Consider the following 14,731-nt stretch of genomic DNA (forward strand, 5'->3'; position numbering starts at 1 on the left):
GTCCTTTGCTGCCCAGGGAGGTGGTGGAGTCACCATCCCTGGAGGTCTTTAAAAGACGTTTAGATGTAGAGCTTAGCGATATGGTTTAGTGGAGTACTTAGAGTTAGGTCGGAGGTTGGACTCGATGATCTTGAGGTCTCTTCCAACCTAGAAATCTGTGATACTGTGATACTGTCCTGCCATTATATCCCTGAAGGTGTTCAAGACCAAGTTAGATGAGGCCCTGAGCAACCAGATCTAGTGGGTGATGTCCCTGCCCAAGGCAGGGGGGGTGGAACTAGATGACCTTTAAGGTCCATTCCAACCCAAGACATTCTATGATGTGATCCTATTATCTGACTGAGCAAAAAGTTGCTCTCCAACTTTATATATGTATTAGTTCTGTAATATATATTACTCAAGCTTACCTCTGAGAATTCAATAGTTTTACCTGAATTTGTACCATCTAATCTTTTCTCCCAGAGGAAAAAGTACTGGAAGTTAATTTAAATTCATTTACTCAACGAAGAACATTTGCTGACAAGCATTGTAGTGTTTCTCTGTATAGGTATTTGAGCTTATGAAAAAGAAAAACCCCATCAGCAAGCTTCCAGACAACTCTGTCTCACGAAAAGTGTCCATCTAAGTTCAAAACACACAGCTGCTGTAAGAACTCAAATACACTTCAGCTGATGACAGGTTCTATTACAGATAATTACTGCCTGCAGTTTGCATGGTAAAAAAGTGAGAAGTCTGACTATTGAAGGAAGGTTGCTATAAATGAAAACCAACTTTCTGCTAAACGAGAAGCAGCTTCTGTTTAAAAGTTTGGGTATCACGCTAGGAGGGCTTTCACAAATGAAATAGCTATTCCTTGTCTGCCTGACACACAAAAGTTCTTGTAGTTTAAAAATAATTTGTTACAATAACAAGGTAGCTTCCTTTCTGTTATTAACACATTCTAACACTGAATTTTTCCTCCAAACTTCGAAAACTTCTGGGATATCAAACACTTCAGTTACATCTTATAATTCAGCTAAAGATACATAGCATTAAATGTTAACATTTTTGTTTAAGCCCAAGTAGTTCTAAGACTTCAAACATGGACAAACTTTTCCTTAGTTCTACAGCTACTTTAAAAGATTAAAGATTGTATTCCCATCTTCTCAAAGTGACTCTGATACATCAAGGGCAAGTTTTCCAAAAGAGGGTGGAAAACAGATTACTGATGCATTTATTGAGTTGCCTACATAACTTGTGACTTTAAAATATTTAGTGTTGAGAAGTTTACTTCTTTCTCCAGGGTATATCTGAACATACAGCATACTACATCATTTTAGATAGAGAAGAAACCTTTCTGAGATCTCTCCATTTAAAATACTTCCATGTACTGCAATGTCACACAGCAGATATCAATTACCCACTTGTAATATCCCTAAATTCCACCTACGCTTGCTGAGATGAAATATGATTATCTTCACTATTTAAATCACACAGCTGAAAAGAGAAGGGAGAACAGGAAAAGGTAAAAGGTTAGGATGTCTTATGTCCCTTTAGGGATCAAAAATATTTAGCAATCTAGCAAATCTAGCATTTAGATGACTTCATCTGTCCCCAAACTCCTTTCACAGACAACTAGTTCTAAGTTTTTAGACCAAACAGCTAGCATTACGGATGGTCCATTAAGTACATTTTAGGATATTTGCACGAACAGCATGTTACTTCAAAACACAGACTGAATGTTTAACTCTTTCTAATGATAGACATAAGAAGGGCAAGAAATGGCACATGAGTGTTTAATACTATTAGTATTAAAAGATGAGAAGAGCTGCCACAGAAATTCAGTTCTTGGCAGTAAAGAGTAGATGACAGTAGATCAGATATCCTATTCAACGTGAACTGAATTTCAGTAACATGACATAATAATGTATCTTTAAAGACTGGTTTACATTTTTATGATGCTAATTAATCTAACATTATAAGGTACTGTTTTGGACAGCTGGATCCTTGCAACATAATTGCTTATAACAAAACACATTAATGTGATCAAGGAGAATTAACTTTCTATTCTTAAACATGCTGTGTATTTCTGAAACGTTTCTTTCTACAATGGCCTCTTTAAAATCGCTTGCATTTCACATTACAAGTAGTAAAAATAAAGTGAATGTTCCACAGTGCTATTTATAGTTTTTAAGAAAGAACTATTCAAAATTCACTTTTCATATGGCATTTTAAATGCACATTGCTTCCATTTATTGTGAACTAGGTGAGACTAAAAGGTAGCAACACAGGCAGCAGCAAGCATGTGTACTTTTAAGGCTGAATATGGGGATCTAAAATGTAGCACTGAGGATAAAGGAAATGCAAGATTAATGAAGGAGTAAAAATGGAAAATACGTAAGTGTTGAAGGACAGATGACAAGTGTATTTACCTTCTTCCCCCACCCCCAAAAAGACTAGCTTTATCCTACCTTAAACTTCCCACTCTTTCATCTTTTTATACCTCATCTTTTTTTCCCTGCTTTACATCATCTTATTATAGAGAATATAGATGCACCACTCTATATTCTACAAACACCTGTGTTTCAAGGAAGTTTTAAGCATTACTTCATTTCTTTGACAACACAGTTATTAAAACTTCTTTTTGGAAAAGAAAAGCCAAGATTCAAAGGTAAACCTACATTTTAGCAGCAAGAATGCATGAGCATTTCCGACAATGGCCACACAGTCAACTGTATCAGGAATATTTTCAAAAGTATTCCTGAGCTGAAAACATCATCAAATACATGCTGATTCTGCAAGGGTTGTGTACACACTTCACATCACATGTTGATAAGTAGTCCCACTGGTTTCAACAAGATCGCACAATGTCTAAAACTGTACCTTCTGTGAAGCGGCTGTATTTAACTTGTGTGTACGTCTTTACAATCAAGATGATTGAAATCTATATATGATTTGCCCACTAGCATGCCTAGAAAAATCCTAAGCAGATCAACACTGTGTAACAGAAACACAGATAACAATAAAACACTTAAAAACTTATTTTCAATACATTGTTATTCTTCTAGAAGAGTAGAGTCCATTTTAAGTTAAAGACCTGTAAGGTATACTATCTGCTATGTAGTAAATCAAGGTAGTTGTTCGAAATAGTTTCCACACAGCTTTCCACTTTGATATGATAACTTATCCTATCTCTAATTCCTTCCTTACAGTTCTCTAAAAATAAAAGTTACCATCAAACCACCAAAAAAACACAAATGAACTGATAGCTCCTTACTACAAGAAAGCACGATCTTGAAGCAAGGCATTGAACTGACTTAATTAATTGTATTAATATATATTAATTTTAATATGCTTTAAAATAAAAATAGATGTATAAAAATACACACGTGTATACATTTATACTAGGAACATTGGTTTTCCTCTGTATTCTCTTCTCTTTCCAAGGCTAAGAGAGAGCATGGAGAGGAAGCAGTCATCTTATGCAGCAGAAATAGGGCATGGTCTGTGTTAAAAGGTAGACATTTCATCTTATAAGAACCAAAAGCTAGCTGAGATGAAGTCAACAAGGTTATAGTTAAGCCTATCACCTTGTTGTAGTACCACAGCAAAAGAGCAGAGACATTAAAAATTCCATTTTAACTGAACATACTCTTTGTAGCAACTCTGAATGATCGATTCAGATGACTCTAAAGGGTGCAACGCAACAAGGCACTGCATTTCTGGTAGTATGGTCATCTTTAAAACCATGGTAGTAGCATACTATAAATCCCTCCTGCTCTCCTCCCCCACCCCCCATCCTTCTAAAACATTCAAGGCTATGCACAGATAACCTGCCACAAACTGCTCAGACCCCTGGTAGCAGAAGGGCCTGAAAAGAAGAGTCTGTCACTAACCAGGTTAATGAGGCCTACAGCAAGCTAGCAAGGAGTACACTTGAACTTCAGATGATCTGAAAGGCCTATGAAAGAGCAAAAATGGAAAAGGAAAAGCAGGACTTTCAGTTTTAAGAACAGATGTGCCCAATTCTGTCTCAACTTCCCCTAGTTTTGTGCCTTCTCTTTGGCAGTAGAAGGCAGAGGGCTTTATGTCTTACATTAAAATAAAATGCTGCACAAATATACAGCACAATGGGAAAGACAACTAGGGGAATTAATTTTAGAAATGATACTTGTGATAGGTTATAAAAAGAAATACAAATTAAATAAAATCTGACCTTATGTTAAATTGTTAAAATACACTATTTAATGGTCAACAAGAGACTACATACGCTTAAAATCAAGAAAACACAAGTATTTGCATAATGCTAATGTTCCTTAAAAGAATAATATTAAAAAAGAAAAATACATGCTACACAAAAGACACAGCGTATGCAGCCATTGTTGAAAACTGCACTAGATCCCACAAGCTGTCTGAACCAAATCCTTTCAATTTTATGTTCTCCTTCTGAGCTCTTCGCTTTTACCTCTTTTCTCAGTTTCTCTTGTAATTAATTGGCAGAGGTTATGATGGCCCATGAAGGAATTGTGACTCATCCCAGATCATCCCTGCTTAATAAAAAAAGCAAAAATCACTCAATCTTGATCAAATACTTACTAAAACATATCTATATTATTAAACGGGGGCGCATTGTTTAGCTACAGCCTTTAGCAGCTATGGCATGCCAGAAGACAAAAGTCAGGCCTTCTTTCGATCTGAGGTACATCTTTGATGGTGACATGGGCAGTGGGACTGACTGCACCCTCTGCAAGTTTACTGATGACACCAAGCTGAGTGGTGCAGTTGACACGCTGGAGAGAAGGGATGCCATCCAGATAGATAGGTTCAAAAGGTGTGCAAACCTCAGGAAGTTCAACAAGGCCAAGTGCAAGGTCCTGCAGATGGTTTGGGGCAATCACAAAGAGAAACACAGGCTGGGTGACAAGTGGATAGTGAGCAACCTTGCGGAGAAGGACTTGGGGGTACTGGTTAAATTTTTAACAGTAGATATATAAAAAAAACCTTGAACAAATATTCAGAGAAAATGATTTGTTTAACCTTTTAGTGTTTTTATAGGACTTCTCTTTCATGGATGATAAACCCTTAGTAAAACCTTTGTTTTACTAAACAAGTTTCTGATGTAAATGCAGGGAGTAACTGGAAAAAGCTTGTTAGAAAAGCAGATCTCCAAAATTCTTTCTTCTGGATCCTAAACCTAATTTAATGTCATCTTAGACTCAGTGTCTTTCTGTGTGTCAGGGTAGATCTACGCACACAAACCTCCTTCTACATTATACCTGCAGATGTTGGTGGATGGAAAACTGAACTTAAAGTCAGCAATGGGCGCTTGCAGCCCAGAAAGTCAACCCTATCCTGGGCTGCATCAAAAGCAGGGTGGCCAGCAGGGCAAGGGAGGTGACTCTCCCCCTCTGCTCTGCTCTCATGAGACCCCACCAGGAGCACTGAGTTCAGCTCTGGCGCTCCCAGCACAAGAAGGACATGGACCTATTACAATGAGTCCAGAGGAGGGCCATGAGGATGATCAAGGGACTGGAGCACCTCTCCTATGAAGACAGGCTGAGGAAGTTGGGGTTATTCAGCCTAAAGAAGAGAAGGCTCTGAGGAGACTTTATAGCAGCCTTCCAGTGCCCAAAGAAGGGGGCCTACAAGAAAGATGAGGAGGGACTGTGTCTCAGGAAGTATAGCAGTATGACAAGAGGCAACATTTTAAAGCTTTAAAGAAAAAGGTAGATTTAGATTAGATATAAGGAAGAAATTCTTTACTATGAGGTTCGTGAGGCACTGGCACAGGTTGCCCAGAGGATGCCCCATCCCTGGAGGTGTTCAAGGCCAGGTTGGATGGGGCTTTGAGCAACCTGGTCTAGTAGAAGGTGTCCCTGCCCACGGCGGGGGGGTGGGTAGGGAGGTGGAACTAGATGATCAGGTCCTTTCCAACCCAAACTGTTCTATGATTCTAATATTTTTGGTGTCTCTGAGTACAGCCACACGATGTACCTTATTGAATTACATGACTTTAGCCATCAAAAGCACTATTTTTTTTTTCCTCAAGTAGCTACAGTCTGCTTGTTAATAGCAGATTCATGAGATTTAACATAGTGCATCTTCAATCATCCATTTTCCTATGGGGAAAGTCATACTGAACTTGCTGTAACCTGTAAACCTTAAGAAAACCAAAACACTTTATGATTTATTTATTTTATTTATTTTCTGGAGTCCAGTTATTTATCAATCGGCCACAATACCTTAGTTCTCACATCACTTTATTACTAGGGCATTATATCAAAGAAGTCTCCTACAAGTTTTTTAAAACATTTTGTTTTATATACCAAATATGAAGTATAGCGGTATGGGTGCTTTTACTGCTGAAGTATAAAAAATAAGAGGCGTCTGGCAGTTGGTGGAGGTACTTGTAATCCCTTCAACAGTACATTATCTGGACACAAACATACCCTTCATCTTACTTCAGGCATTCTGAACAATCCTGGAATGCACATTCTTTATATCCAGTATGGAAAAAAAAAAAAAACAACCACCACCACCTTAATGCACTTACAATCCCTCCTCTAATAAAACATCAAAGTACTCTGCCTGACAATAAAATCTGTCAAAGATTTATATATAGTTCTCTTCCCTTATAGATTAAATGTATTAGCTGTCCAAAATGTTGAAACTTTTACCCATTTTCAGCGCACCAAGTTTTGACTCATCATCTTATTCCATAGATTTGTTACTGCTTTCTAGAGACTCAAGTGCAACACACATGAAAGAGTCCAAATACGAAGAGTTCCCTCAAAGTTTGTTCTACCAGCTTTTGAAAAATCTGGTATTTTGTAAAAACAAACAAAGATGATAGACTTGAAGAATAATAAGGTTAAATAAAGCTGTGGGACATCATGTATGACTGGTAAAGGTAATTTTTGTGTTTGTGAATAACTCAATAACTGAACCATGTGTTCAGTTTAGTTCAGTACATTATCTCACTCTTGAAGTTGGTTTAAATCTGTATTTACAGCAACAGTGATATATTGCTGTATCTAAATTGTGTCCCAGAGGCATAACTATCCCCTATATGTTTTCCTACATTAGGACGACAGACATCTGATAGAGTTGCAATGTAGTTTAAGCAATAAAGCATTTTATTTGAGAATCTGACACCAACCAATTTGGCTGATGACCTAGAGAGTGTTTTAAGCAAACAGAAGTGCTAATAGAAAGATCCAGAAAAAGAATCAGCCAATCCAATCTCCTCCTTCCCCCGAGATAAAATACAAAATGTTGTCTGCTTCCATATGAGAGTGGTGAGCAGGAAAACTAAAGCAAACACACCCCCACCTCCCTGTGCCCAACCAAATCTGTTCAGCATATTATATATTTTACTCTCTATGAGCATGGCAGAGCCATGGTTTTCATCAACAGATTTTATTCAGTACTAATGTTCTAAGGAAATAATTGATAAGGGTGTTTGTAACCAAAGAATATGGGACATAAAAATCAGAAAAAAATATTTTTCTTTGTTTTAACTGATTGTATATTGAGAAAACCTACACTCGTGCTTAAAACCAATTCCTGATATTAAAGGTATATATTTGTGGTTTCCAAGAGCTGCAGCCAACAGCCTATTGCTTTACATGATTATAAAATTCATTTTGTTACATATGCCAGATTGTAAATGTAAGTATCTCAAAACATGTTCGTGTTCATCACGGCAGTGTAAGTTTGAATTAATAAGGCATCAAAAAATAGAAACAATAAACAGGCATTTGAGTAGCCCCTTACTGCTACAATACATTCTCAATTTGTTTGCACTCCCTTGTAGAATGCATTAAAGTTTTTATTTATTCACCCCACCACAGGCTCCAGTGGTAGAGATTTTATCTACATTATATTTTAAAATAATAGGCAGATCTGAGATGAAGGATTTTACTTGGATTCAAGATAGGGAATGCTGATGCTAAGGCTTCTTCCAGTCATTAGGCAGGGCTTAATATGATTTATAAGCAATGACTGAAAGGATTAATAACGACTTGAATTGTGTAATTGGCATCTCTGTACCGCTGACAGCACAAAAATAAAAGTCTTACTTTAAAGACAATATAATCTAAATAGGTAAATCATCAGGGCTGCAAAGTTAAAAGCTTGTTACAAAGGACATAATATTACAAATTAAGATATTTAAGAGATATAACTTATATAATTCATATATATTCATATAAGAGTATGAACACAAATGTTAAAAATCATCAGCTATAAAAAAGGGCAGACATGTACAACTCTTCCTGAAACTGTACAGCTACTGACCCTGCCCAGATAAGATTAGGGGCTTTTAAACACTATTTTTTATTTCACTCTCTTCAGACTGTTTGAAGATGCTAGACATCCCATCAACCTTGATGCTAGACAAGTTACGTACCTGTAAAATAAGGCAAAAAGAAAAGCACATACTGAAACATCTTATTCAAAACCTTCATGTACCAGAGCAACATTAAATTCTTTCAAGGGCAAAACCACAAGTAATATTGTCGCCAGCACACTATCAGCATTCAATTACTTCTAAACATGGGTGGCTCTAAAAAGAAATCTTTTAGGTTGTGATTGAGAGTGAAATATTCAGAGACACAGCTGAGTCAGGCTGGAAAAAGTAGAAAGATGCGAAAAAGAATAATCCACAATTATTCAGCTTCCTGTCTACGGGCAAGAGTGCACGTGCACACACACACACACACACAGAAGTCAAGAGCAACCAGTAGATCAGAGCTGTGCATTAATAGTTTGAGGTACCTGATTAAAGGCAGGTTATGAACCCACAGTCAGACAAAGAGTTTAAAAAAAAAGTAAATTAGTCATCTGTTTTGCAAGACATACACTAGAATACAGAGACCCCTAGAATGAGGAGAAGTGGGGACCTACTTCTGCACAAAATACTATGCACAATTTTATCCAATAACTTTGCAGTAAAATATTACCTTCTGTTTGAACTAGAATGCTTCCTGATAGACTTACTCTTCTGACCTAAGTAAGCAAGTTAAAAATTGCTGACTTGTTTACAACTTAAAGTTAACATATAAACACAAGAATAATATCTTCCTGGTAAATTATCCCCACCTACCACTCAAAAGGTAGCTCTTCCTAATTTCACTTTTTCACTCGCTGTGGTAATACTTGAATTTAGAGCCTGTTGACACATAGAACTGCTTCCACTTCCTACTCCTAATTAAATTCCTGTGACTCTTGTTTAAGGCCAGGTTGGACGGGGCTGTGAGCAACTTGGTATAGTGGGAGGTGTCCCAGCCTCTGGCAGGAGGGGGGTGGGAATGGATGATCTTTAAGGTCCCTTCCAACCCAAACCATTCTGTGATTCTATGACTTCCCAGAGACGAGGGCAATGATGGGGTAAGTTTCATACTTTCCTTATTTTAGCTTCCACATCTGTTTTTTGAACACTGTTAGACACAGAATATTGGGCTAGATTGGACTTTGATATGAACCAGCACTGACATCTTTATGTACTCACATATTAATTAAAATTTTTGTTATGAAAACACACTGGGCCAACAATATTTTGTTATCTGCAGTTTCCAAGCGAAATTGAGGGAAAACAGGGACTCAAGTAAGCCTACCATTTTCATTACATGAACTGTGTACTCTCACAAGGTAGCTGAAAAGAAGTAAAATCCTGAGATGTTACAAAGAAAGCAAAGGCACAACCTTTCCATACATCAGTAATTTTGTAACTGTGTAAAAAACTTATTCTGTGACTAAAACAATGGGTAGTTCTTCTTAAAGGAAGCGTCTTAATACTTCCATTAGTAACATAATCACTTCTGCTACCCTTTCTCTCTATTCATTCTTCACATGAAATAAGAACCTCTCAGGTTTCCTCTTTTTATTCTATTATTTTTTGTTAATTTTCATACTTGTTTGTTCTAAACTGTTTGAGACATTTCACCAGCTCTGGTTCTATTGGCTTCTCTCATATATAACAAAATTCAGTGCTATTGAACTCTAAATAATAAGTTAGCATTGAAATGGCCATGATTTCTAACACTGTGGTCCCTCACTTATTAGTAACTATTGGCAACTGAATGAAACAAAACCAAGATCTTTTAATTCTCTTCACCTGAACTCAAAAGCAGAATGGAGTTGAAATTAGATACCTTTTAATCTACATCAGCTTTGTATTTCTACATCCTTCATTTCTTATACAATAAGGCCCAAACTACTTAACTTTTCTTCTCTAACAGTAGAACTGGAGACAAGTCAGCAGAAATGCAATGCTCAGAGACCTCAAGAGTAGAAAAGATTCACAGTAAAAAGGCGGTTGAACCCAACTATTTTCATAATGCAGAATTCCATCTTAAACTGAGCAGAAATCTGTCCTTGGGAGAGAGGATCAATCTCAATCACATTTGCTAAGCCAATATTTGCTTTTGTAGTTAAACTCACAGGTGATAAACAATTATGTATTAAAATATGTATAAACAATTCCAAATTATTTGCAGATAATGAGGTTAAAGTTTTCTTGTTGATATATTTTATAGACTTCATCTTAAACCTCATATATCCATAAAGTTCTTTCCCCAGTATTTATCAAAACTTTAAACAATAATTTGATATAGTACCTTTTGCTCCATGTCCTAGCACAATACTGCCACATACAGAGTTAAAGGCAGTTAAGAAATACAGTTTAAAGAAAAATTACACAGCACCATGCTTTGTATAATATAAATATTCACGCTATTTTAGAATTAAATTCAAACGACTTCCTAGAAAAAGGAATACTGCCAAATGACTAATGTGAGTCACTGACATACACCATGTCAGCTTCCTCACTGAGCTTCCAGACTTCGTACTACAGTCACTTCCTATTTTTTTGGAAGGGCAAAGACGACTTTTACTTTTTGAAAATACCCACATAAAGCTGTGGTTTAGATTATAAAATGTTTAGTTTATCCATACCACTGTAGAAGAAAAAAATATATATAAAAAATATTCATATATATGTCATTTGAGAAGTCCATCTTTCCTTTTGCATAGATGAGCTTTACCTTCTCAGAAATGTATTCCAGATATATTACCTTCATTGCAAAGGAACATGCCAGTTTTAAATATGATTTTTCCATCTGCCAAGTTCATATGTAGATAATCCTACGTCCAATCCATTTTGGGTTTTGATAAATGGAAACATATTATAAGGTAATGAGTCACAGCTGAGAGATTGGTAGTTTTTTAAAATCTGTTCTACTGGGCTCACAGATGCCCCCATGTAATGACAGGATTTAGTTCTATTTTATGAGAAAACACTGTAGAAAAAAAAAATCTCATTTGGAGCCTGTACAATGTTGTGGATAAAATTCTGTTATTTGAAGGAAACATTTTTGAAGATATGCCTATCGAGTTATCCCATTTAACAAAAACCAACATATTTACTAAGGAAAATCAGTAAATCTGTGTTATTATGTTGTATGGTCCATGTTCTCCACTTAAAGAACAAACAAAAAAATACCAACACCTCACACTCCCCCATTCAAAGTACTTTTCATTTCCATTACTAATGAGAATATAACTTGAGCTAGCAATGCAAAGCAAAGGCCTACTTCACGATCTCCCCTTCATTTAAGACAGCATGTAGACAAGAGCTCTTGATGCAGCATTACCCACGTCCTGAACTCACAAAAAGAACAATGACATCTCAGGACCTAGTCTTTGGATAAACAGCCACTATCTGAAAGACTGAAGCGTATCCTATCAAAACATTAATCTTGCGAGAGCAATCAACATGAAATTAAAGCCAGTCAAGAGTTTTGTGTGACAAACTCAGTGTTCACAAACCAAGTCTCCTACCCCAGTGGTAGGAAAACTCTGAGGTCAGACATTTTGTACTTTCCCCCAAAGCTGGACTCCACAGACTGCACATATTAAAATAGGATTACGAGTGGTGAGCACATCTGAAAGCCTGCTGAAGCCTGCTGCACACAGATACTGAAGGGATGTGCACTATGTCACAGGCCAAATCCTGCTCAAACTAAAGTCACTGATTAGGATAAGCAAGTTATGGGATTCAAGTCTAAAAATAAGCCTACCAAAAAGCCTAATAGTGAGGGCTTAAACAAAGGCTTAGCCACATGTTAAGCTCCCTGTCTTGTAGAAATACCCAAGAACCTTTTTCTTCCAAACTGATTTATATATTGCTTAATTCCTTATCTGCTTGACATGCAGCTCACTAACTTCTAAGAAATGCATATAGATTCAGTAAACACAAGTGTGTTGCCTAATACATAAAAATGCATAACTTGCACAGAAAATAAAATCCATTCATTTATATTCTACAGGAGACTCTGTTGTAATCTGCACAGAGAAAACCTCTGAAGACCGTACACAGATATTGAGAGATAGATAGATAAGGGTGAATAAAGAAAAAAATGCATTTTAAAGATGTATATAGCTAGCTGGCTAGAATTGAAAGACACGAGATTAACATACATATAATTTAAAATGTATATTAACTAAGTGTCAGTTAATATGTAAAAAAAAATGTATCCATGTAAATTATAGCTAAAAATAACAGCTATGCAACACAAGGAACTTGAAAACATGTAAGCCATTTTACTTGCACGTGCCAGCTATTAATCATTGTTTCAAACCTCACAGTCTATGTATGGTAAAGGTACTCTACATTTAAAACTGAAAAGGTGATAGAAGATTCAGCCTGAAAATAACAAGATTTTAATCCTCAAATAATACTTTTAAATATAAGCTGTTAAATTAGCATCAGTATTTTTCCCCATTATGCAAGTGGCTCTTCAGTTTACCTTTTCTGATTATCACTACCATTAAGAGAGCAGTGTATGCACAAGTTCCCAGTATTCAACTGTACGTGTAACTGCTGTCTTGATGATCAAAGTCTGCAATTCTTGCTAATAGAGGAAAAATGATGTTAAAAAAAAACATTCTAATGTAAATGAAAACTTGTCAAAATTGATCCTTCCAAAATGTTGTTCTACATATAGGATAAAATGACAAACAAAGAGGCATTTTTAAAAAGAACAACCCACATTAAATCAAAACACCTGCCTTTAGAAAAACAGGTTGTTGATACTGACTCCAACTCAATGTCATATTTCAGTATCTATCAAAATAAAATAAAGATAAAATAAATGGCAGACTTAATTTTTTTTAATGTAAGATTTCTCTATTATTTATCCATATTTATGACCTAGACCAGGAGCACTGGAAGTGCTAAGTGAATGGATACCACAAAATTACTGTTGCTGTACGAATTTAAATAAATGAGTAAGTCTGTTACAGCCATAAAATGAATCAGAAACAAGTAGGCAATACAATGCAACGGTCATACGGAATGGCATTACGTAAGCACAGCAATTGGTGCTTTTCTTTTTGATTTGATGTAGTCAAAGTCATAGCAGTTAACAGTAGTCACAGATGAGTCTCTAATAATAGTGACAACATATTTAGATTCACAATTCTAAGTAACGGAAAAGAACCTCTAAATGCCACATTCACGTGGAATTTTGGGGTGATACCTACCCAAAACTAGGATTTATTAAAAAAAGCCCTCATAAACATCAGACATTAACATTCTGAAAAGCTAAAAGGACTAGTGTTTATGCACACTGTAAAAGACGTTAAATATGAAGCACTTGCTTTTCTTATGGAAAAAAATCTCTTTCAATGAATATGAACTACTAGAAATGCCTAAGAAGTAAGAACTATTCAATGAATACTTGAGAAGGGATCCTTGGATGATACAGAGTTTACAGACCTCTAAAATAGCATCAGTGTTTGATGGAAAAAACAGTTTAGAACGAAATGGTAAAGAGTAGAATTTCTGATGATTTTCTGACTTCTTTGCTTACACAAATTAATGGATGCTTTTAGAGAATTGCTTTGTCAAGTCAAAAGAGGAACCTGAGCCTCACTGACTGAAATTCAGAGACCTATGGTTAATGTACAGCTGATGTCAAAAGAGCCGTCGAGGTGTTTGGATGCACATACTGTTAATTTCCACAAGGACATCACATTCCTTCTCCAATTATCTCATTTCAGGAGGTATACTGCGTATCACAGTAGGCTCAGATGGAGGTGAGAATGGAAAACAGACAGAAAAAATTTGGGGTGAGATAACAGGACTGGAATTGTTTACTTGGATTAAGTAAGCAACAGGAAAAAAAAAGTGGCAAGGTACACAGAGGAGACTGATTTTCTGAATTTTACTGTCCTTTAAAACATGCAACAACAACATATACAAAATCACAAAGAGAAAAATCTTTCTACAGTGCCAGTATGTCTTGCCCTCAGTGCTGTATGACCAATGCCACAAATTTAGAAAGTCACAACCTAAGGTTGTGTTACTGTTTACCCATACATTTCTTTGCAACATAATAACTCTGAATATCTCACTAGTGAGATCTTAATTTTTCTAAAGCTGTGATAAAAGCACAATATGCAATTGTTTAAACCATTCCCCATTTATACCTTCATTACAAAAGACCTATTACAAAAAGCGATATTCCACATGAATTCACTCCAGAGCACATTTATCTTCCTCTAAAGCAACCGCAGTAGCCATGGAGTATCGTTCTACCCAAGGCTTGCATTGGAAACTGTCATGTTCACTCAAGCTATACTGCTTCTCTCTTCACTTTGTCTTATCCATTTTACTTGTGCAGTTAATGGAAAATTTTTCATTTGCATCGTAAAGTATTTAATCAATCATACACACTACAGCAGTTTA

At 36.2% G+C, this 14,731-nt stretch overlaps 1 protein-coding gene across 3 annotated transcripts in view; it reads right to left on the minus strand.

Annotated features, from left to right (window-relative positions):
- Positions 1-14,731, minus strand: part of NBAS (NBAS subunit of NRZ tethering complex) — a 185,828-nt gene that overhangs the window by 30,443 nt on the left and 140,654 nt on the right. Inside the window, exon 49 of one of the 3 annotated variants that reach the window (XM_080583782.1) lies at positions 4,229-8,389. The exons of the other annotated variants lie outside the window; for them this stretch is intronic. Within the exon in view, the coding sequence (XP_080439908.1) occupies positions 8,303-8,389 (87 nt within the window). The 3' untranslated portion in view covers positions 4,229-8,302. Of the gene's footprint in view, positions 1-4,228; positions 8,390-14,731 lie in introns of those variants that run through there. 3 annotated transcript variants of the gene reach the window in all.

This window comes from Anser brachyrhynchus (assembly GCF_964034855.1).
Source record: "Anser brachyrhynchus genome assembly, chromosome: 3".
NCBI lineage: Eukaryota > Metazoa > Chordata > Aves > Anseriformes > Anatidae > Anser > Anser brachyrhynchus.